The sequence below is a fragment of the Astyanax mexicanus genome, chromosome 13 (assembly GCF_023375975.1).
Source record: "Astyanax mexicanus isolate ESR-SI-001 chromosome 13, AstMex3_surface, whole genome shotgun sequence".
Lineage (NCBI taxonomy): Eukaryota > Metazoa > Chordata > Actinopteri > Characiformes > Acestrorhamphidae > Astyanax > Astyanax mexicanus.
In genome coordinates, this window is record NC_064420.1 from 10,682,479 (window position 1) to 10,705,438 (window position 22,960).

At 36.6% G+C, this 22,960-nt stretch overlaps 1 protein-coding gene and 1 long non-coding RNA gene across 3 annotated transcripts; both read left to right on the forward strand.

The window, feature by feature from the left end:
- Positions 1–51: 51 nt before the first annotated feature.
- Positions 52–18,044, forward strand: LOC125780639 (uncharacterized). The gene is made up of 3 exons (XR_007423894.1): positions 52–437; positions 16,093–16,300; positions 17,209–18,044. It is a non-coding gene; the product is annotated as an uncharacterized LOC125780639 (long non-coding RNA).
- On the forward strand, positions 7,201–12,691 carry LOC111196154 (uncharacterized). Of its 2 annotated transcripts, XM_049463061.1 has the most exons (7): positions 7,201–7,280; positions 7,648–7,692; positions 8,255–8,323; positions 8,846–8,905; positions 9,131–9,268; positions 9,589–9,795; positions 11,702–12,691. In XM_049463061.1, the coding sequence occupies exons 1-7, from the start codon at positions 7,217–7,219 to the stop codon at positions 12,010–12,012; spliced, it is 894 nt and encodes a 297-aa protein (XP_049319018.1). In that variant the 5' UTR covers positions 7,201–7,216; the 3' UTR covers positions 12,013–12,691. The 2 variants fall into 2 exon arrangements, with proteins under 2 accessions (XP_049319018.1, XP_049319019.1); XM_049463062.1 differs by lacking the exon at positions 9,131–9,268.
- Positions 18,045–22,960: the final 4,916 nt, after the last annotated feature.

Consider the following 22,960-nt stretch of genomic DNA (forward strand, 5'->3'; position numbering starts at 1 on the left):
TCTGTGGCTCTTCCAGCGAAATAATGCATAACATTTAAAACAGATAATCGTCCGACATAGATGTAAATAGAAATCACTCTCTAATGCACTATTTCGATGTAGAATGTTATATTGCCTATACATAGGGAGTAAGGAGCAATTTGGTATTCAGCCTAAAATGACTCAACCTCAGGCTTCTGTTGTGGCGTTCTTTGCGTGTGTTCAGCATTAGATGAACTGCTCGGTCTGTTATAATTTTATCAGATATAAAGAGTGGCTTGTTACATTGAGTATATGACTCTAACTAGGGAACTAATTAAGAAGGCAGGGAAAGGTGGCAAAAGTTTGATAAAATGGCTGCAGAATCAGGGTCTTTTATCTGCAAAAAAAAAATGTTCAGTGTGCCAACACAGAATGAAACTAACTAGGACAGCAACTACTAAGGATGGCTACCGATGGTAAGTTTGTATTATAATAATTATTGTAAATAAGCATGAATTGGATTGTCTTTAGTCCAGTGATCTATAATTTGGTACAAAAATCTTTTTGTTTTGGTTAATTTTCCAGGATGTGTAGAAGGGCAAGCCACAGGGGAAGGAAGGTTACATGCTCCATCAGAAAGAACTCCATATTTTCCCGGTCTCACATTTCATTGTCATCCTGGTTGCAAATAATACACAGGCGAGTACTATTTTTGGCAATTGGGTTGTCAATATTGCCATATTACCGCAATTTCCGGGGGTATAAGCTAGAGGTCTGTACGGACTGCTTTTATTATAATAATAACAATGCTACTACTACTAATACTACTACTAATAATAATGCATATATTAATTCATTTAATTGAATTAAATTGTATTTTTTTATTCCTGAATCAATCTTCATCCAGTTTACAGGCCTAAAAGAGTTTCAAGATAATAGCCAATGCAAGCAAAACTTAACCCTCAGAGTGTTACTGATAAATATCAAAGCGGAGGATGGACCGAAACACACACACCGATGGAAAATGCCTTAATCTCCGCTATCCAGAGCTTTATTGCTGTTTTAATAAATACATAAGTACATAAAAAAACTACATTTAATTAATTAAATTCATAGGGCGGTAGAAATGTGTGTGTCGGGCGGGCGCGGGATTAACCCCTTTTCACGGTGGCCATACAATGCGATTTTCGCCTATTTTGGGTCCCTCTGTTCAGCTTAGAATATTAAAAAAAAAACACACACACTGTACCCCTGTACCATGTGAAAGTAGATACTTGGGTTCCAAAAATGGAACCCAAAATTTGGTAAATTAAATAACCTCTCATTGATTATATATTTTGAAAATTAAAAAAAAAAACTGAAAATCGCCTATTATTGTCCCACACAAATGATCATATCTTCAAAGTACATGATGATATCAAACTAATTCTGCTTACACATATGCACTAACTACTAAATTTTGTTGAGCTACCTATAACGGTTTGAGTTTTATGAAAGATTAACCGGAGAGTGCCAAAAACGTCTCCAAGTGTCCCACACTGTATCCAAATGGCACAAAGTTCCATACAGCCCCAAACCTCTCTAAATGACCCAAAAGTATTATTATTATGGTAACACTTTACAATACTGGTACACAAATAACCATGTATTAATACAAAACGAATGATTTATTCATGGTGAATTAATACATGATTAACGCATAAATAAATACTTAACATACCATGGAGTAATGAAGCATATACATTAATCACGAGGTAATTCACACAAAGGTAACCATTACTAATGGCAAATGTTAAGCACCAACAAATTATTAACTCATTCAGTTAATTAGCACTATGACTTGCTATATTAATTAAGATATTACTTACACCCAAATATAATTATCAACAAAAATGTCTCTACAGTTGTCCCTTTTTTTACATAAGGGAATACAGAGAATAATGTATATTGACACTTCATATAAGCTCCCCAAATATTTGTCAATTAAATTGTAATTTTCTGAATCAGGTGATACTATTTCCATTATTTTCTTAGCTATAATCTAGTATACATTTTATCCACCTACTTTTTGCTACTCTCTTTTGCATACTTGTTTAGTCTTCCTTTAACACGGATTCCCAACCCTGGTCCGGAAGTAGTTAGTTTGTTAAGTCAGGTGTGTTGAGAGCAGGGGAAATTCAGGAATAACAACACAACAGCCTGCACACTAATCACTTAAATACACACCCTCATTGTTGATACCTTTTCTCTCATGCACAGTTGGCCTCAGACTTCATAAAACTTTCATCACTGGTCAGGATCTGGCCACAGGACACTGTTAGCTGGATTCATTTGGTTGGTGACTTGTTCTCAATCCATGGTTGTATTTTTAAAAGGTGGCACTGCCATGCTGAGAATGGTCAATATCTGGTGCATGACAGTGACAAAATACTTTTTAGATGCCACAGATAGCCATATTAATCAATAACCTGATAATCATTTAACGTGTACTTAGTACATGTCTAAACCATTTGTTAATCTATCTATATGTTATTAGTTAATGTATGTATGCATGATAATGTGCCCCACCAAGTAAAGTCATGACATAATTCATATACATAAGCCATTAGTTAAGTTATCCACAGGTCATTAGTTAATGTATTAGTATATTATAATGTGCCCCACCAAATAAAGTCATGACATAATTCATATACATAAGGTCATTAGTTACTGTATTAGCATATTATTCTGTCCCCCATCAAGTAAAGGCATGACAATACATACATTTGTAAATCATCAGGTGATGTACTCATACGGATTATGAATTTACAGTGTGTACAAATAACTGTTCATATTTTGTTGACTGTGTTCATACAAGCATTTGTTAAATAACAATTCCCAAATACCATGAAGTAAACAAATTAAAAGAGACAACATTTTTGTAACATTTTTATTTTTTGTCTGTCAATGAAAGCACATTAAAGTGACTATGAACGTATACAGACAATATCTAAACAAGATTCGACAACAAAAAAGGCTCACAGTCTCGTCTTCAAACAAAAAATATTGCTAATTCTTTAGCACATTTCTAAACAAAAAAGGCTCACAGCCTTGTTTTCTAACGAAAAAATATTGCAAATTCTTTAGCACATTTCTAAACAACAAAAAAGTATTTTTTACTTAAAAAATAAAAGGTAAATAGCTAATAAAGTCTAATACCTTAAGTCTTATAAATGCTAAAATAAATTATATAAAAAAAAAACAATCAACTAAGCCTCTATCTTTAGACAGGAAACTGATGCTTAATATCTTTAAGCAAACGCCCAAGGGTACCATGTCTATGTTTGTCACCCAGCCAGTATGTCCACTCAATGAAGGAAAGATGCTGTTTTAGCATTTGCTCTGTCCTGTTGCCTCGCAGCCTCCAGATTCTTGTTTTGTAAGTTAACCATGCTCTCTCAAGATGTTGGGTATGAGCTCCAGTGTGGGGATCTACAAACCACTGGGAATGATTAACACTAAAATGTGTGTAGCCCATATCTGTTAAAGCACCTCTGTAAGCTCTCCAATCATCGCTGATTAGTGTAGTACCTGGGCGCACATGTTTAACGACTATAGGTACAAGATGATGTCTTGATCTTCTCCTCACAAGCCGCAGAACTGGATGGCGCTGTTTTCTCTTTACTCCGAGTACACCAAACACCCACTTCTTTCTCCTCCATGTGGGGGCAACTCTCCCTCGTCCATACTGTGAATTGTTTTTTTTTTTTTACAAAAAGTTAATTTAAGATTTTACAAGGACAAAACATACTTATCTACATTTTAACTTTAAATCCATTTTTCACAATTTCCCAACTTTTTATGGTTTATGGTTGTATTAGACATAAACAAAATATGGTACAAGTGTCAGATTTCCTTTCATCCAGCACAGTTTACTGATATTGGGTCAAAATGTCCTATTCTCTTGAAAGAAGTGGGTTTCTGATTTGTGCAGATCATTTACTTTTATTTTAAACAATGCACACGTATTATTAAAAAATAATAAACAGAATGCATTACATTACATACATTTTACACAAAGCATTGGCATTTTTGTATTATAATGTCAAGGTGCATTGTTAAACCCCTAGTACCATCACTGGGAATCACCAGGACCTATGCATACTGAGACAAAAGAAGAAACATGAGCATACGAAGTTTTAAATTAATACCATTCACCTACCTTTCGTTTATGGCGAAAGTTACTTTCATCAATAACAGCAAATTCTCCTTCACCTCCGATCATCTGCCCATGTTTTCTGGTGTACCTTTTCATGGCACGGTGGCAGATTTTCCTCAGAACTGAAGCCATCTTGGAAAGTGTCCTTGAGCTTCTTGCAATTTCATCTTGCATCATGTCCACTTGCCTGAGACGCAAACCTTGAGAGAATCTGCAAAGCCCATTTAATGTATCAGGCATGTTTGATCTTTAGACAACTATAATCACCACTAAACAGAATGAAAAGGGTGAGGTTAAAGTGAGTCTATAAACAATAAACATATACATTTAATTTAGGGCTGTAACTAATGATCATTTTAGTAATCGGTTAAACTGAGCATTATCGATTATCAGATTCAGAAGACACCCTAAAGAATGATTTAAATGTATTATTAAAAAAATGTTTGAATTAATTAACTTTTAAAGTGGAACAAAAACTCACTAAATATGAGCAAGAAAAAATGACTTAAAATAAGATATATTTTCAGCTCTAGTAACACTGTGAGAAAAAACTAGGCTAACATTAGCTTAAGGCTTGTTTTGATACTGCTGGTCAATCTAGTTAATAGGAGTGTACATTGCAAGTTTACGATTACGAGACGATTCAATTTTATACAATTTATTATGATTTCACATAAGCTGTTCCTTTTCTTAGGATTTAAGTTCAAACTACATATAATTTGAGTATTTTATCATTACATGTGAAGTATAAGAGTATAGCCATAAGCAGTAACCAACACAGTAAATGCATACTATAACCTAAATGAAGAGCAGTTATACTGCAGATCTACTTTATTTATTACTCTTAATCAGCACAAAAACACATTTTAAATAAGGATGCCACTGGAAAGTAATACACTAATGTATAGAAACAATAGTTAACCTACTTTAACTTCCTTTCAAAGTTCTATGTGACAATTTCTGACAGAAGGGAGGGAGGAAGAGAGAGAAAGAGAGAATAAGAAAGAAGAGAATAAAAATAGAGAGAGCCTATTCTACTTTGGCACGATATTTTTCTTCATCTTTTTTTGGTGAGGTGCATTAACGCCAACTACTGGATTGGAAGGTTGGAGCTCACAATGTTAAATGATTAATAAAATGGACAGCAACGTGCTGCTATCAGCAGGTTTGAAAGAGCATTGCACATAGAGAAAATGGGTCCGTAAATGTGTGAAACACACACGCATCAATGCTTACATTTGACATTAAGTCATCGGATTGTGCGCATTTTGGGTCGATGCATTGATACAGATCAATGAATTGTTACATCACTACTAGTTAGGATGGAATTTAAGGTGGAATGGAAAACTTGATTAACTGATTATTATATTAGTTGTCAAATGTTTCAAAAATTGATTAATTATTGATTAGTTGATTTGTTGTTGCAGCCCTAATTAACCTGGCGATGTAGTCACATTTTCATAAGGTTTAAGTTATGTACAAGGTGAAAGGTTTAAACTGCTACAGTATACACCTTTTATCTACACTTAACAGCTCAATCAAATCTCTGCATTACACATTTCATTGTTTTACACTTACCTGTAAATATATGTCATCCATGACAACAAGGTAATTTTGGACCTTTCAAAAAAAGATCCCACTCTCAGGGTTCTGCTGTATTTTTTGCCTCTGTGGCTATTATGCCGACATTCCCTGTAAAGACATGGGAAAGAAAACAGTAGAAAATAAAAATACAGTGGCCTATAATATGTAATACCTAGCTCATTAGAAATTACATTTTAATGTAGGTACGAAGGTAATTTTAAAATTATGCAAAATCTATTGCAGAGTTCTTCAAATTTGGACCAAAAATCCAGGTTCCATTTCTTGTTTAAAAACTGCTTGGGTGGCTATGTGTGACTGAGCTAGCTGCAGCAGAAGAATTACTTTTTTACTTTCTGGACCTGGATTACTCACCTCTGTGTATACCCTGTTTTTTAATGGTCAGGACCTTACAGGATGCTGTTGGCAGGGTATTTCTGGCTGGTGGACTGTTAACAGTTCAACAAGGACAGGTGTCTGGTCCATTTGTACCAGCACAACATACACTACCACCATGACCACCACGCCAGCATCATTGTAGTGCAGTGAATGACCCACCACCCAAATAGTACTCCTGTGGGGTCCTGACCATAGACTACAGATTAATCATTTTAGAACACCACAATTCTGTTAATTTTTGCCATTTAAGCTTCAGGTCCAGTGAATAACTACAAAGTTCAGTCAACTTAAATGACACAAACATTAGAAGTAAACTGCCAAGGTATTTTTAAAGAAAAAAAAAAAATATATATATATATATATATAGGCAGTTAACTAAAGTACGCTTAAACCCACGTTCTCTAAGTGTGACAGGAAATATATAGTAAATACATAAAATTATTGTAGCCTGTCATGGAAGATCACGTTAATGTTAGTCTAGGATTTAAGTAACAAGATATAGTAATTAAAGTAAAAACAAAGTAATAAAGTTAAAACATAATACCCACCACACTAGGCCATCTGAAGTATTGTTTCGTTTTTCCATCTTCATATCTCTTCTGCATTTCGGACACTTGACAGTCTTTGCCAGCAGCTTTCTTTTTTGAAGCCATTTGATAAGCTTAATATTTTTTTTTCCAGTGGCATGAATTAAAATGTATAATAATTCTCTGGTCAAATTCATTGTCTTCGTAGCTAGCTGGCTAGTGCGCATGTAAAACAGACCTAATGTGACCGAAAAAAAAAACCCACCTGGAGTAGGAAAAAAAAAGCACACTGCAGGGCAGTGTAAATATCATACACACCTTAAGAAATGTACAAATCAGTGGAACTGCGCCTACTTTGGAGGTTTTTACAAACTGGGACAACACCAAACACATCCAAGACCCGCCTGAGCTTCATATTGGATTTGAGAGACAGCCCGTCACCATTTTGCAGTTCAGCCCCCCCCCCCCGGCGAGCAGGAAGGTGTGTGGGAATTTATGCCCCCCGCGACCACCAGAAGCGCGCCAGGTTCCAGCTCATGGCAGTGAGAAGATGGAGAGCAAGCGGGCGAAACGGTCTGGCAAAGTTCCAGCAAAGTATACCGACGATGTATATGGTGAGTAAACGAGTGTCGTTTGTGTCATAAAGCACACAGCTCTTTGTAGAGTACATTTATTTCGTTTTAAATGTTGAACTAGTTAAGTAGATGGCTAGCCAGCTAACTTTCACCAAGCCGAGTACCTCATAAAACGCTTAGCCACTGCACACCAATGTTTACACTTCTTCATTTGGTGTAATTGCTCTGGTAACCCTCTTTTATTTACACTCTATCAGTTTAATAGCTTTTCATTAATGATTTACGTGAACATAATGTTAGTCCAAGGCTATTTAGCATTTAGTTACAGCTTGTGTGTCAGTTTATTTTAACCTAGTCTTTTTCTTTTCTTGCTTCCCTCTCTCCCTTGCCGACATCTTTACCATAGAAGTACCTGTCTCCAGACACGTTAAAAGAAAAGTTTCAGAACCGAGTGAGTTCATTTAAGACTTGCTAATCAGAATGCTAAACTTATTGCCTCATAACTCAAATGTATCATTAATAATTTAATGTAACAGTAACAACAACAATATAGGCATGTAGTATTAAAGGAGAACTTCAGTGTGAAATTAAGTTGGGGTGTAATGAAACATGATAACTAGTATAAGCTTTTGTCAAAAAGCCCACCTCTGTTTGCCCCCAGCAGCTTGACATACTGTGCATTTAGCTGAGGCTACCAACAGGCTCACAATGCAAGTGATAGGGGCATAGACAACACTATGCCCCTGTAGCTACCGCTGTGAGCCTGTTTGGATCCTTGGCTAAAAACACAGTAGTTTGTATTGCAGAGAGCGAACGGAGGTGGGCTACTCAATAGAAGTTTATACTCATTGTCTTATTTTACTACATCCTGACTTTATTTTACACTGGAGGTTTCCATTTATTAATATTATTTTTGTTGCTGTTGTTGCTGATTATTATTATTATTATTCATCTTTTCTTTACATTTATTAAAATCATGGTTGCTTAATTTTTATCATTTTGAATTGTTTCAGTTGTGTCCACCACTGCAGTGAAGAAAGCAGTTGAGCAAGTGACAGAACCTACTGCGAATGCTGAAAAAGGTGCAGTAATTTTCTTGTATTTCAGAGCAGTATGTGTTTTCCTACTGTAACAAATACATAGCTTTTTGTAAATTATCATGTATTTATATTTTATATTTTGTTTAATGATGTATTTATATTTTATAAAATGAATCATTTTATTAATCGTATAAAATGAAATTAATAATTAAATAATTTCTGTGAAAATATTAATTCTGATTTAATATTTTGTGTTTCTGTAAACCCACAACTAGGTGAAACGAATCGAAAACAAATTTAACCATGACAAGTTATGTATAGCCTCTCCTTCTCTCCTCCTCTGAGTTGCGTTCTTATCCTGCTCATATTCAAGCATGTTGTTTTTTTAATCAGACAGAGATTGTATTCTATTGCTGAACATAAAATCTATGGTACAAATGTTCATATAAAAAGAAGCAGTTGTTTGCTAAATTATGAATCAAATAATTTCTGGGAAAATATGAATTTTGTGTTTGAAAATATGAAATGAAAATATTTTGTGTTTCTCTTTATGCCTTGTACTAGTGAAGAAACATCATTCCTTAACCACTCAACCTGCACAACAGCTGAAGAAAGATCAAACTGGTAGGTATCTTTTGTCACGTGATCACCTTGGAAGATATTTATTTTGCAAAAAAGTGCATTTGAAACCAATTTTGCCACCAACAAAATCATGCTGTAAATAACAAATAAGCAGTTCAACCTGAGACTTAATTTGTTTGACTTAATGTTTCTTTAGGTGTATCTAAGCTGAAAATCGAAAAAAAAAAAAAACAACAACAAAAATGTATTTGTGATTTGACTTTCAAGCTGCTCCTACAGTCCAGTCTGCACTGCAAAATGCCAAACAGACGGTAGAGATGCAGAAGATGAAGATAAATAATCTGGAAGAAAAGGTAGCATCCTTAGTAGAGGAAAGGAATTATCTCCGTGAGAGACTTGAGGACAGTAAGTATGTCAACTACTTAAACAGTATTATATTGTTAAAAGCACATATTAAATCTACAATTTTTGAGTTTAATTGATTTCAAATGCATATAAAAAGGTAAGGGTAATAGTGGCATAAAAGGCAACAGGCATGGTAAAAATATTTACTGCAATTTTGATTTAGGATTTTTTTACATATCTGTTGTTGACATTTTCCAACATTTTCTGCCAAAACCTCATATTAAGATGGACTAAAAGGACTTGTAAGCATAGAACTGGAATGCAAGTGTATATGTTTTGTTGGACAAAATTGTAATGACATTCCATTGCTCTCTTCACAGCTCTTAAACTAAAACTTGATGATCAACATCAGTCATCTGCAGGACCTCAGCAGTCAACCCTTCGGATGTCTGCTACATCTCAGCATTCTCCAACCTCTACAGACTCATCAACGTCTTCAGATTCAGAGGATTCTGAGGCCTTGCTCAAAAAGAAGAAGCAAAAGAAAAAGAAATTGAGGAAATCAAAGACTGATTATTTCAGCCGAGGTATGCTAACATTATCAATTCCTGATCCATAACCAGAGGTTAAAAGTAAAAAAAAACATGTTGCAATCAATAGGCAGAGGTGGCAAATACTTTGATACTGTACTTAATTAAATGTTTAAACTATCTATATTTTACTTCCACTTAGAGAGAAAAATGTACGGAGCCCGGGAGGGGCCGGGAATAAAAAATAATTAAATCGAGGGAACGATATAGCAGTTTGTGCACACGTTTTCTTTCATTTGAGTGAACGATTTGCATTGTGTGCTCACAATTTGCAATTTGTGCCCACAATTTTTTTAATTCGTGCTCATGATTTCTGTAATTCGAGGGAACATTTTTTTTATGTGCAATAAGACAAGAAGCTCAGAGGGAAGAGGCGACCGTGGGGAATAGCTGACCGTGGTGTCGGTTCCGCACCACAAGACGCCTGACATGTGGGTAGAGCGCGCGCAGCCCTTCGTGGAGCTTATTTACCAACAATATAGACAATTTCAAACAATTCCAGCCATGAATAAAGGAAACAAACATTTTACTGAGGCAGGATGACTGTATGTGTGTTATTAAAACCAGATCAAATCAAAGTTATGATGCAATGTGGAAATGTGTTTATTAATTTCTCAATAACATTCAGCCAGCCTCCAAGAAATGCACACCTTCTTAAATCTGGTTACATCATTATTACTTTTATGATAGATTTCATCTATATTTTAATCTTTGTAGCAAAAAATATAAACACCCAATTTAGAAAATATACCTTCAACAAGTTTATAATTATTATATATTTTTATTTAAAGCTTGTGGCATATTCCTAGGCAGGACACTGATTTGACAATATGCAGATATTCGGGCCATTTTATCAGATATACAAACAGAATAATTTTAGGAAACATATTGGAATAAATGATCAAATTGATCCAAATTATTATATGAACTACCCATTCACTAAACATGTTAAAACATTGTATTAATAGTATTTTAGACCAGCTGTTTTGATAAAGTGTAACATATTTAAAGCAGCTCTTATATGAACTCTTCATAGACAACTGTCACACATTGCATTAATTTTGTATTTTCTTTATTGCCTTTTACAGTGTACATTTGGACCTAAGTCTTATAGCTGTATACTTATAAAATTATTCTTCTTTGTTATATTATTGTTAATAAGAAATAAGAAAATAATAAACAGTTCCACATTGCACCTTAACTTTGATTTGATCTGGTTACAGTCATCCTGCCTCAGTAAAATGTTTGTTTTCTTTATTCATGGCTGAAATTGTTTGAAATTGTCTATATTGTTGGTAAATAAGCTCTGCGAAGGACTGCGTGCACTCTACCCACATGGCAGGCCTCTCGCAGCACAGAACCGGCGCCACGGTCGGCTATTCCCCACGCGCTGTGGAATCGCCATGGTTGGTTCTCCCCCACGCACTATAGAGCTGCACACTGTACTATCTAACTTTAACACAAGTGCATTGTTATCAGCAGGTTATAAATGTAGATAACTGATTATCATCACCGCACCCCTGTTACAGCCCAAGAGAGGAAAATGCCCCTTCTCTCTGAGCTTCTTGTCTTATTGCGCATAAAAAACCTTCGCTCAAATTACAGAAATCGTAAGCACGAATTAAAGAAGTCATGAGCTCGAACTGCTGTTTCGTTCACTCTATTTAATTTTTTTTATTTATTTACAGCCCCTCCCGGGCTCCATAAAAATGTGATCTTCTTACTTAGTACATTTCAAAATGTGCTCTTTACTTAACTTTATTGAATCAGTGCAACTGATGTGTGGGTTGGCGGGGTGTTGGGGGGTGAAACCCTTAGGACAGATGTCCCTGTGCTGTATTTCAGTTTTCATTAATCAGACTTAATCATCTTTACACTGTCTGTGCATTGATGTATATTTCAGTGAGAACACCAGAAGATTCTATCAAACGGTATGATACCGTTTTGGAGCTGGTGAAAAAAGGTCTAACGAAGTCGGAGGCGTACTGCAAGACACGCGTGGACAGAAATACAATTGTTAACCAGGCCCATATAGCAGAGTTGGCAGTGGTTAATCCTGAAATGTTCCGTGCCCTGAGGGTTAATTTCAGAAAAGGTAGCAACTTGCAAAAGTTTGCTAAGCTTTGTGAAGACCAATGTTTACTTAAAATCAACCAAACCAGGATATGTGCACTGAAAGAGAAAGGGGATCTGCTTGACATTAACAGGAAGTAAGGGCACTGGAGGATTCTTAGATTTTGATCTGAAATTAGTACGAATGTACAAATGCACAGAAGAACAGTTTTTGTTTGTCTAAAGAAAGAGCTGGTTTATTAAGAAGAACCTACTAAAGTAATTATATGTTTATTATTATTTTGAAATGAAGCCATAAATGTTCAATGCCTTTGTTATAAGTACGGCACCCCTGGTAACTGACAGATATCCCTGTTAAAAATCCAGCTCAAGACCAGCTGGTCATCCAAAAAAAAAAATACCCTATGCTGGTCAAGAGCTAGTTAATGAGCTAGCCAACTATCATAAAGTACCTTTTTTCTAGATGACCAGCTGGTCTTGAGCTGATTTTTTTTTTTATATTTTTAAAAAAGAACTGGACTTTTTTTATTTTGATGCAGCTTATGTTGTTTTTCCGAAAGTAAAAAGTATATTTTTTTCTGTTTAGAAATGTGCTAAAGAATTAGCAATAGTTTTTGTTAGAAGACCAGGCTGTGAGCCTTTTTTGTTGTTTAGAAATGTGCTAAAGAATTAGCAATATTTTTTGTTTGAAGACGAGACTGTGAGCCTTTTTTGTTGTCGAATCTTGTTTAGATATTGTCTGTATACGTTCATAGTCACTTTAATGTGCTTTCATTGACAGACAAAAAATAAAAATGTTACAAAAATGTTGTCTCTTTTAATTTGTTTACTTCATGGTATTTGGGAATTGTTATTTAACAAATGCTTGTATGAACACAGTCAACAAAATATGAACAGTTATTTGTACACACTGTAAATTCATAATCCGTATGAGTACATCACCTGATGATTTACAAATGTATGTATTGTCATGCCTTTACTTGATGGGGCACAGAATAATATGCTAATACAGTAACTAATGACCTTATGTATATGAATTATGTCATGACTTTATTTGGTGGGGCACATTATAATATACTAATACATTAACTAATGACCTGTGGATAACTTAACTAATGGCTTATGTATATGAATTATGTCATGACTTTACTTGGTGGGGCACATTATCATGCATACATACATTAACTAATAACATATAGATAGATTAACAAATGGTTTAGACATGTACTAAGTACACGTTAAATGATTATCAGGTTATTGATTAATATGGCTATCTGTGGCATCTAAAAAGTATTTTGTCACTGTCATGCACCAGATATTGACCATTCTCAGCATGGCAGTGCCACCTTTTAAAAATACAACCATGGATTGAGAACAAGTCACCAACCAAATGAATCCAGCTAACAGTGTCCTGTGGCCAGATCCTGACCAGTGATGAAAGTTTTATGAAGTCTGAGGCCAACTGTGCATGAGAGAAAAGGTATCAACAATGAGGGTGTGTATTTAAGTGATTAGTGTGCAGGCTGTTGTGTTGTTATTCCTGAATTTCCCCTGCTCTCAACACACCCGACTTAACAAACTAACTACTTCCGGACCAGGGTTGGGAATCCGTGTTAAAGGAAGACTAAACAAGTATGCAAAAGAGAGTAGCAAAAAGTAGGTGGATAAAATGTATACTAGATTATAGCTAAGAAAATAATGGAAATAGTATCACCTGATTCAGAAAATTACAATTTAATTGACAAATATTTGGGGAGCTTATATGAAGTGTCAATATACATTATACATTATGTAAAAAAAGGGACAACTGTAGAGACATTTTTGTTGATAATTATATTTGGGTGTAAGTAATATCTTAATTAATATAGCAAGTCATAGTGCTAATTAACTGAATGAGTTAATAATTTGTTGGTGCTTAACATTTGCCATTAGTAATGGTTACCTTTGTGTGAATTACCTCGTGATTAATGTATATGCTTCATTACTCCATGGTATGTTAAGTATTTATTTATGCGTTAATCATGTATTAATTCACCATGAATAAATCATTCGTTTTGTATTAATACATGGTTATTTGTGTACCAGTATTGTAAAGTGTTACCATTATTATTATTACTGAAGAGTTACTGTACAATTCCTCCCCAGAATCACTCAAACAGCTCTGACACACGATTTGTAGCGGGAGCGGGAAAAGGCAGTCCTGTGCAGACTTCTTTTCACCTGTTTTAATTGCATTTTAAACAACTGAAACTGACTGGCCGCCTACAGTCTCCACCATTTCTGTAGCAAAATGACAAAATCAGGCACACTTCTTGGTTACGTGATCAGCTGCTTAGCCAAAATTTGTATTCAAATTAGTTTATTGCTTCCTCACTGATTCATACTGCTACTTTTTTCACATGCTTCGTGCATTTTGTGCATTTAAAGTGGCTCTAAATATCCAGTATCAGTTTTTTCCCTATTTAGTGGCTGTTAAATTATTGTTTTTGTTCATTTCTTTTAATGTATTTTTGTTTGGTGTCGTCGCCCATACTCAGTTCATTTACTTTTGTGATATTTGCGTTTTTTGTGTGTAATATTAGTTTTTCTACTATTGTGCAGAGTTTTTCGTTTTTATCTTTTGAAATTCGTTTGATTATATTTTTGTTGGTATTTTGGATGTATGAAATATCCAGTGTGTGACCTCAGCTTTCTCTTAAGAAATCGGCTTTCTGACACACAACCGACAAGATTGGGTTAAATTGCACAAAGTTCCCCCGGCTTAACTGTAAAACTACAGCATTAACCCTTTGATGCGCAACATAGGTAAAAAGTGTTTCTATGGCATATCTTAGCAATATATTCAGCCTTTCAGAATTTAAGTTATTCCTCAAATAACTGTTTTTTGATCATCATACAACCTTAATTTATTTTTTCCTTTCTTACTTTTTGAATAAAAGCACTTACTTTTGGACTGGCTGTCCAAGTAATTAATCTACTTCTCCCTTTTATATTACAACTTTACTCTCGTGGCTTTTCCTGATATGCTACAAGTAATTATTATTAGCTATTGGCTGTTGACATTCTATTTTAGAAATCTATTGTAGTTTATCTATTGTAGTAGCTTAGCTAAGAACATTGGTAGGCCATTTATCTACAGTGTATTTTTGTGATAATGATATTCTTGGTGACAATATCTGAAATATTTTATTAATTTGAAGAATACACTGACTAATAACGAATAAACGAATAAACTGATTCTGACTTTTATGTACAGATTGTGTTAATAATAATAATAATAATAATGATAACTAGATTGCAGTTCATGCAGAAACTGCGAGTGTGATTGCAGAGCTGATGTGTGGCTGGTGTTGCTAAGGTGTTGCTAGGTGGTTGCTAAGGTGTTACAAGGTGGTTGCTAAGGGGTTGCTAAGTGGTTGCTAGGTGGTTGCTAAGGAATTGCTAAAGAAATACTCAGCCATACATGAATTAACATTTTTAATGTGTGCATTAGAGGGAGAGTTCCATATAAATGTATTTTATTCAAAAAGCACAAAAGGTAAAAAAATTAAATATGGATGTATAATGATCAAAAACAAGTTAAATGAGGAATACCTTAAATTCTGAATGAGTGAATTAATTTATTGCTAAGATATATCATAAAGAAAACCCAGCCATATATACGAATTTACATAGAAAATGAATGCAGGTCATTTTTGACCCATGTGTGCATTAGAGGGGTAGTGAAACAAAAATTGATTTTATTCAAAAAGTAAGAAAGGTAAAAATAAAATAACAATGTATGATGACCAAAAACAAGTTAATTGAGGAATACTATAAATTCTGAATTTCTGAATTAATTTATTGCTAAGATATATCATAGAAACCCTCAGCCATACATGAATTTACATGGAAAGTGAATGCGGGTCATTTTTGACCCATGTTGCGTATTAGAGGGGGTGTGCATATCTTGCACATCAAAGGGTTAATTAAAAGTTTCTGTAACTGTATCTTTCTGTGTAACTATATCATGTTATATAACATGGACAACAGTGGCTTATAGTCAAATGTGGCCTGTATATGTACAAATAAGTTTCTAGTGGGTGTGGCTTACATTCAGGTGCGTTCAATAGCCCGGAAATTGTGGTAGATATGAGGAGACTATGAAAACCCTCTTTAGTTCATCCCATCTTATACCTTTTGTTTTTTTATTGTCCTGAGTGTCCCATTCTTTATTTTTAGTCTGGCTCAGGGTTTAAGGAAGAGACATGTGGATATGATAGAAGATGGTGTATGTGGGAGCAGCAAGTCCTTGACCAGGGTGACTACACATCTGCGGAAAGTGTGTGGACGAGCAATAAGGCGATATGAGAGAAGAAGGAAAATGAAAGTTGGAGGGAGGAGAGCTTTTGTTGCAATTGATGAAAGCAAATTCAGACACAAAAGAAAGGTGAGTTATTTTGAATTCTTGTTGAATTCTTGTTGAATTTTTTGTTTAATAACATGTGCACAGAGATGCATAGTAATGAAGTAGAACTACTTCACCACTGTACTCTACTGGACTATTATTTTTACTACACTACTGTACTTAAGTACTAAAATGCTGTATCTGTATCTACTGGAGTCTTATTTTTACTTCACTACTGTACTTAAGTACTAAAATGCTGTATCTGTATCTACTGGAGTATTATGTTGGTGTGTGTAGGTGCGCGTGTGTGTGCGTGTGGTTGTAAGTGCGCACCCGCGTGTGTGTGTGTGAGAGAGAGTGCGCATGTGTCTTCTGATTCACTCGTTTTACTGCCTATTTTTTTTATTGGCTTATGCAGGCAATGGGTGTAGACAAATTAAATGAGAAAGGAACATTTTCAACATGTTTTTGTTTATAAAGAGTTAAGCTCAGTGTTTTAAGGTGCTAATCATTTGTTTTTACATAAGAAACACTTGTATCTGGCCTTTGACTTCTTTAGTTTATTTTACAACAGTGATAAACCAACTAGTCACCTTTTTTATGCTGATTTGGTTAAAATATCCAAATTTCTTGTTGTCAGTTGTGTTTAGCTTCTCTATTGGCAGATTTGTTTAGAGAGTTAATGGAACATTCCGTGTACATGAACTCTATCCTGTTCATTCCCAATACTTGTACTTTACTTTCAGTATTTGAGTCGAACATTTTAGAATGAACTACTTGCAGTACTTAAGTACAAAAAATGTTGACTACTTTAGTACGTATAGTTCTTAAAGAACACTTCTACTCAAGACACTTGTACTTGTACTTTTACTCAAGCATGGGTCTCTAGTACTTTATATATGTCTGCTTGTGCACAATCGACTGCTGACTAATGTTTGTTTGTTTTTTAGTATGGACGTGGGAGGCGAGGGCCTACATGGCGTAGGAGCTCATGGGTTTTTGGCATGCTGGAGGTGAAGCATTCAAGAAGGCGCCCCATTTTAAAACTTGTGAAAAATCGTTCCAGGAGGCGTTTGTTGCCAATTATAAGGAAGTATGTTAGACCTGGATCTCATGTAATTAGTGACTCCTGGGGTGCATACAACACATTGGCTCAGCATGGCTATATCCACTATCAAGTCAATCACCAGCAACATTTTGTACATCCTGGGAATGGAGCTCATACCCAGCATATTGAAAGAGCCTGGCGAAATTATAAAGAAGACATCTATAGGTACAGAGGTAACCTGACTGAGAAATCCCTAAAAATGAATTTAAGGTTTATAGAGTGGAATTCTTGGCTAGGAAGACAGCACAGGAATGGAATACTTGGCCGTTTGTTTAAAGATATTAGAGCATGTCACAAGGTTTAAGGGTGAAAAAGTATACCATAAGAATATGTGTATTTACCCCCTTTTTAAACATAATTTGTAGAATAAGGTCTTACATGTTAAATATATATAAATTAACATACCACTTCAAAAACCACTAGAATGTAATCAAGAGGAAAATGGATAATCACAAGTGCTTGAATTGTGGCACCAGGAGTGACGGAGTTAGATCATCCAAAAGCAGTGTGAAAGACTGGTGGAGGAGAGAGAGCATGATGCCAAGACGCAAGAAATAAAACTGATTAAAAATCAGGGTTATTAAAACCACCAAATATTGGTTTCTGAACTCTTAAAACATTATTATAGTTGTTTCTAAATTAATATTAACTGCTTTTGTTTGCATTATTTGAGATCTGAAAGCACTAAAGCATCTTTTTCATTATTTTGACCATTTCTCATTTTCTGCTCTAAATAACAATATTTGTATTTAGTATTTGGGAGAAATATTGTCAGTAGTTTATAGAATAAAATAACAGTGTTCATTTTACTCAAACCTGTACCTATACATAGTAAGAAAATTTAAAGTGGCTTGGAAGGGTCAAGGGGGCGAAGGCAAGCTCCTGCCCGCAAGCTGCTTACCCCAATGAAAGCTGTCCTCAGCTTTTCTCATTGTATATATATGTAAGTTCAGTCATGCATGCTTGGTTGTGTCAAAAAAGAGATAAATAATAAACAGTAAACAGTTCTGTTTTGTTTTGAAGTTGTATGTTGTTCTTTTTGAAGTGCTTATTTGTTGAACTACATGGTAAGAACTGAGTAAAACCAGAGAAATAAGCTCTGCTTTCTTTTACAGTCCTTTTACTCCTTTATTAAGCAGAAAGTTCTGTTAGTTACACAGTGTTTTACATGGTACTTACAGAAGGATGTTCTACAGAGGGTTATTTGTTGAACTACATGGTAAGAACTGAGTAAAACCAGAGAAATAAGCTCTGCTTTCTTTTACAGTCCTTTTACTCCTTTATTAAGCAGAAAGTTCTGTTAGTTACACAGTGTTTTACATGGTACTTACAGAAGGATGTTCTACAGAGGGTTATTTGTTGAACTACATGGTAAGAACTGAGTAAAACCAGAGAAATAAGCTCTGCTTTCTTTTACAGTCCTTTTACTCCTTTATTAAGCAGAAAGTTCTGTTAGTTACACAGTGTTTTACATGGTACTTACAGAAGGATGTTCTACAGAGGGCTATTTGTTGAACTACATGGTAAGAACTGAGTAAAACCAGAGAAATAAGCTCTGCTTTCTTTTACAGTCCTTTTACTCCTTTATTAAGCAGAAAGTTCTGTTAGTTACACAGTGTTTTACATGGTACTTACAGAAGGATGTTCTACAGAGGGTTGTTTGTTGAACTACATGGTAAGAACTGAGTAAAACCAGAGAAATAAGCTCTGCTTTCTTTTACAGTCCTTTTACTCCTTTATTAAGCAGAAAGTTCTGTTAGTTACACAGTGTTTTACATGGTACTTACAGTAGGATGTTCTACAGAGGGTTGTTTGTTGAACTACATGGTAAGAACTCAGTAAAGAGAAATAAGCTATTTGTTCTCTGTTATTAGGTATTGACCTTTTATTTTTAAATCAAATAAATAAAGACTGATTAAAATGAACAGTATTGGTACTTATCATCATATTACTGGGGTAAGTACCTCACACTTACCTGGTTATTGTCTAGAACATGTGAGGTATGTCAGGGTAAGGAAACTGTATTGGTACTTATCATCATGTTACTGGGGTTAGTACCTCACACTTACCTGGTTATTACCTAGAACCTGTGAGGTATGTCAGGGTAAGGAGACTATTGGTACTTATCATCATGTTACTGAGGCTTGTACCTCACACTTACCTGGTTATTACCTAGAACCTGCGAGATATTTCAGTGTAATTAAATTGAACTGTCCTTGTTCTTACCATCTTGTTAACCAACATAATTACCTAGTACTTTGGAGTTTGTACCACCCATGTACCTTTTTATTACCTAGTTCCATTTCAGTGTAATTAGGCAAGACTGTCCTGGTACTTACCATCTTGTTACCCAAAATAATTACTTAGTACTTCCGAGTTTGTACCTCACTATTACCTGGGTAATACCTAGACATTTCAGTGTAATTAGGCAAGACTTTCCTGGTACTTACCATCTTGTTACCCAAAATAATTACTTAGTACTTCCGAGTTTGTACCTCACTATTACCTGAGTAATACCTAGACATTTCAGTGTAATTAGGCAAGACTTTTCTGGTACTTACCATCTTGTTACCAAAAATAATTACTTAGTACTTCCGAGTTTGTACCTCACTATTACCTGGTTAATACCTAGACATTTCAATGTAATTAGGCAAGACTTTCCTGGTACTTACCATCTTGTTACCAAAAATAATTACTTGGTACTTCCGAGTTTGTACCTCACTATTACCTGGTTAATACCTAGAACTTAGGGTACTGTAAAAGAAAGCGTTACCGTTTATTTGTTATCTATTTAATAAATTCAACCTTACCTGCGTGTCTGTCTGCCTCTGCGTATCCCTGCCAGTTCCATCGTTACAGAAAGACCGACTACAATATGGACGTAGTAGGTAATCCCTGGGATGGGTCCAGGTGTTACAAAAGTGAGGAGGGATGGACGTAAGGCAGAAAAAATAAATAAATAAATTTAAATAAATAAACTAATAAACAAACAAACAAGATAAACCAAAGTTACACTGAATACAAAATTAAGGAAGACTAAACTAGAAAACAAGAAACTAACAAACAGCATGAGACTAGAAACAGACCTGACAAGACTACGGACGGCAGACAAACCAACATGAACAAAAGACTAGACCAAGAAGGCTTGAAACAAAGGGGCTTATATACACATGGAGGGAACAGGAAACTGGAAACACCTGAGGATCAATCATGAGGGGGCAGGGTTACAAATAACTGATGACTGATCCCCTAGGGTGGGACTAGGATGGAGACAGGACCAAAACACAACAATAGCACATGGCTGGGAAACACATGACAGGACCACAAGAGACCAAATAAGGGAGAAACACAAGACAGACATGGGCTAAGGTGTGACATAACTCCCCCTCAACGGCGCCACTACCAGAGGCGCTGAGTGAGAGGGAACAGAGACTGGACAAGGTGCTTAAACTGGACAGGGGACTTGGGCTGGACAAAAGAATGGACAGGGGGCTTAGACTGGACAAAGGGCTGAGACTGGACAGAACAGTGGACACTAGACTGGACAGAGGGCTGGACACTAGACAGGGACTGGACAGGGGGGTGAAACACAGACTGTACAGTGGCTGGGAACTGGGACTGGACATGGGGCTGAACACTAGACAGAAATGCAGATGGGTGTTACAGACCAAACCAGAGGAATAGAGAATCCAAGTGCAGGTTTATTGAAAAGCCGCAGGCAAAAATAACAGGCAAACAAGTCAGAAACAGGATAATCCAAAAATCGTATATCAAAAAATCAGGCAAGAGTTCAGTAACCAAATCAGACGGTAAATAAAGAAATAACGCTCGAAAAGTTAGCAACAACAAGACCTCGCATAGATTTAACAGACCAGGTGGTTTAAATACACTAGACAATGAGCAGATCAACAACAGGTGTGCCTCAAAACTGAGGTGAGTGCGACCTCTTAAGACGGGGAGGGGTATTGCTCGGGTCGCTCCTGACATCACTCCCCCCCTGATGGGTGGCCCCAGCCACCCCGTCGATCTCGCGCCGCGGGTGGCCTCTGGGTCTGGGAGCAGGGCGACCAGGGTGGTCACGATGAAAATCGTGAATCAGAGCGGGGTCAAGGATGTCATATGCCGGCACCCAGGACCGCTCCTCAGGACCGTAACCCTCCCAGTCCACCAAATAGAACATTTGCCTACCCCGGCGGCGAGAATCGAGCAGGGCATTAACACCATAGGCTGGGGATCCATCCACATCCAAGGGAGGAGGAGGTGCCGGCGTAGACCCCTGAGAAGGAGAAGAGACAGGCTTTAGTAAGGACACATGGAAAGTAGGAGAGATGCGGTAATGGGAAGGTAGTTTGAGGGGAAATGACACAGGACACACTTGCTTTATAATTTCAAATGGACCAATGTATCTAGGACTTAACTTCTTAGACGGTAGTTTCAATTTCAGATCACGAGTAGAGAGCCACACACGTTGACCGGGACGGTAGGTAGGAGCTGGTCTCCTCCTATGGTCGGCTTGGTGCTTCATATGTCCAACAGCCCGTTGAAGGCGCACATGGGCCTCCTCCCATGTCTGCTGACTCTGTTGCATCCAGTGTCCTACAGAGGGGACATCTCCAGGCTCTCCATCCCAAGGGAACAACGGGGGTTGGTAACCTAAAACACACTGAAATGGAGTCATGCCTGTAGCTGAGCTAGTTAGTGAGTTTTGTGCATACTCAGCCCACGGTAAAAAGCTACTCCAATCCTCCTGGTGTCTGGAACAGTAGGAACGTAAGAAACGTCCTATTTCCTGGTTGAGGCGCTCCGTTTGGCCGTTAGATTCAGGATGATAACCTGAAGACAGACTCACATTAATGTGCGTGCAATTACAGAAAGCCCTCCAAACTCTAGATGTAAATTGTGTCCCTCTATCTGAGACTATGTCTTCTGGCAGGCCATAGTACCGAAACACATATTCAAACAATGTCTGAGCAGTTTCCCAAGCAGTGGGTAGCTTACGAAGGGGAATGAGTCTACATGCCTTAGAAAACCTATCTATGATTACCAAGACGGTGGTGAATCCCCTAGATGGTGGCAAATCAGTGATGAAATCTACTCCCAAATGAGACCACGGATGTTTCGGGATAGCCAAGGGTTCTAGCAGACCAACAGGTGGGGACCTTGGTGTTTTGCTCTGTGCACATACCTCACAGTCCTTGACAAACTTGGCAGTGTCCATGTATAGGGAGGGCCACCAGTAGTTCCGTCTGATAAGGTCGGTGGTGCGCTGAATACCAGGGTGGCCAGAACTGAGGGAAGAATGTAACATATTTAGAATTCTCTGACAAAGGGCTATGGGAATATACACCTTGCCTGTAGGACACCCGGGGGGTGCTGGGTCCTTGGTGAGTTCTAATTGAATTTCACTATCCAGATCCCAACTCACAGGTGCTACGACACAGGCAGGAGGAAGAATGGTCTCCGGTTCTTGGGCAGGGGTACAGGGATATAAGCGAGACAGAGCATCAGCTTTGACATTTTTGGAGCCTTGGCGGTAAGTTACAGTGAACTGGAAGCGAGTAAAGAATATTGACCATCTAGCCTGTCTGGAATTA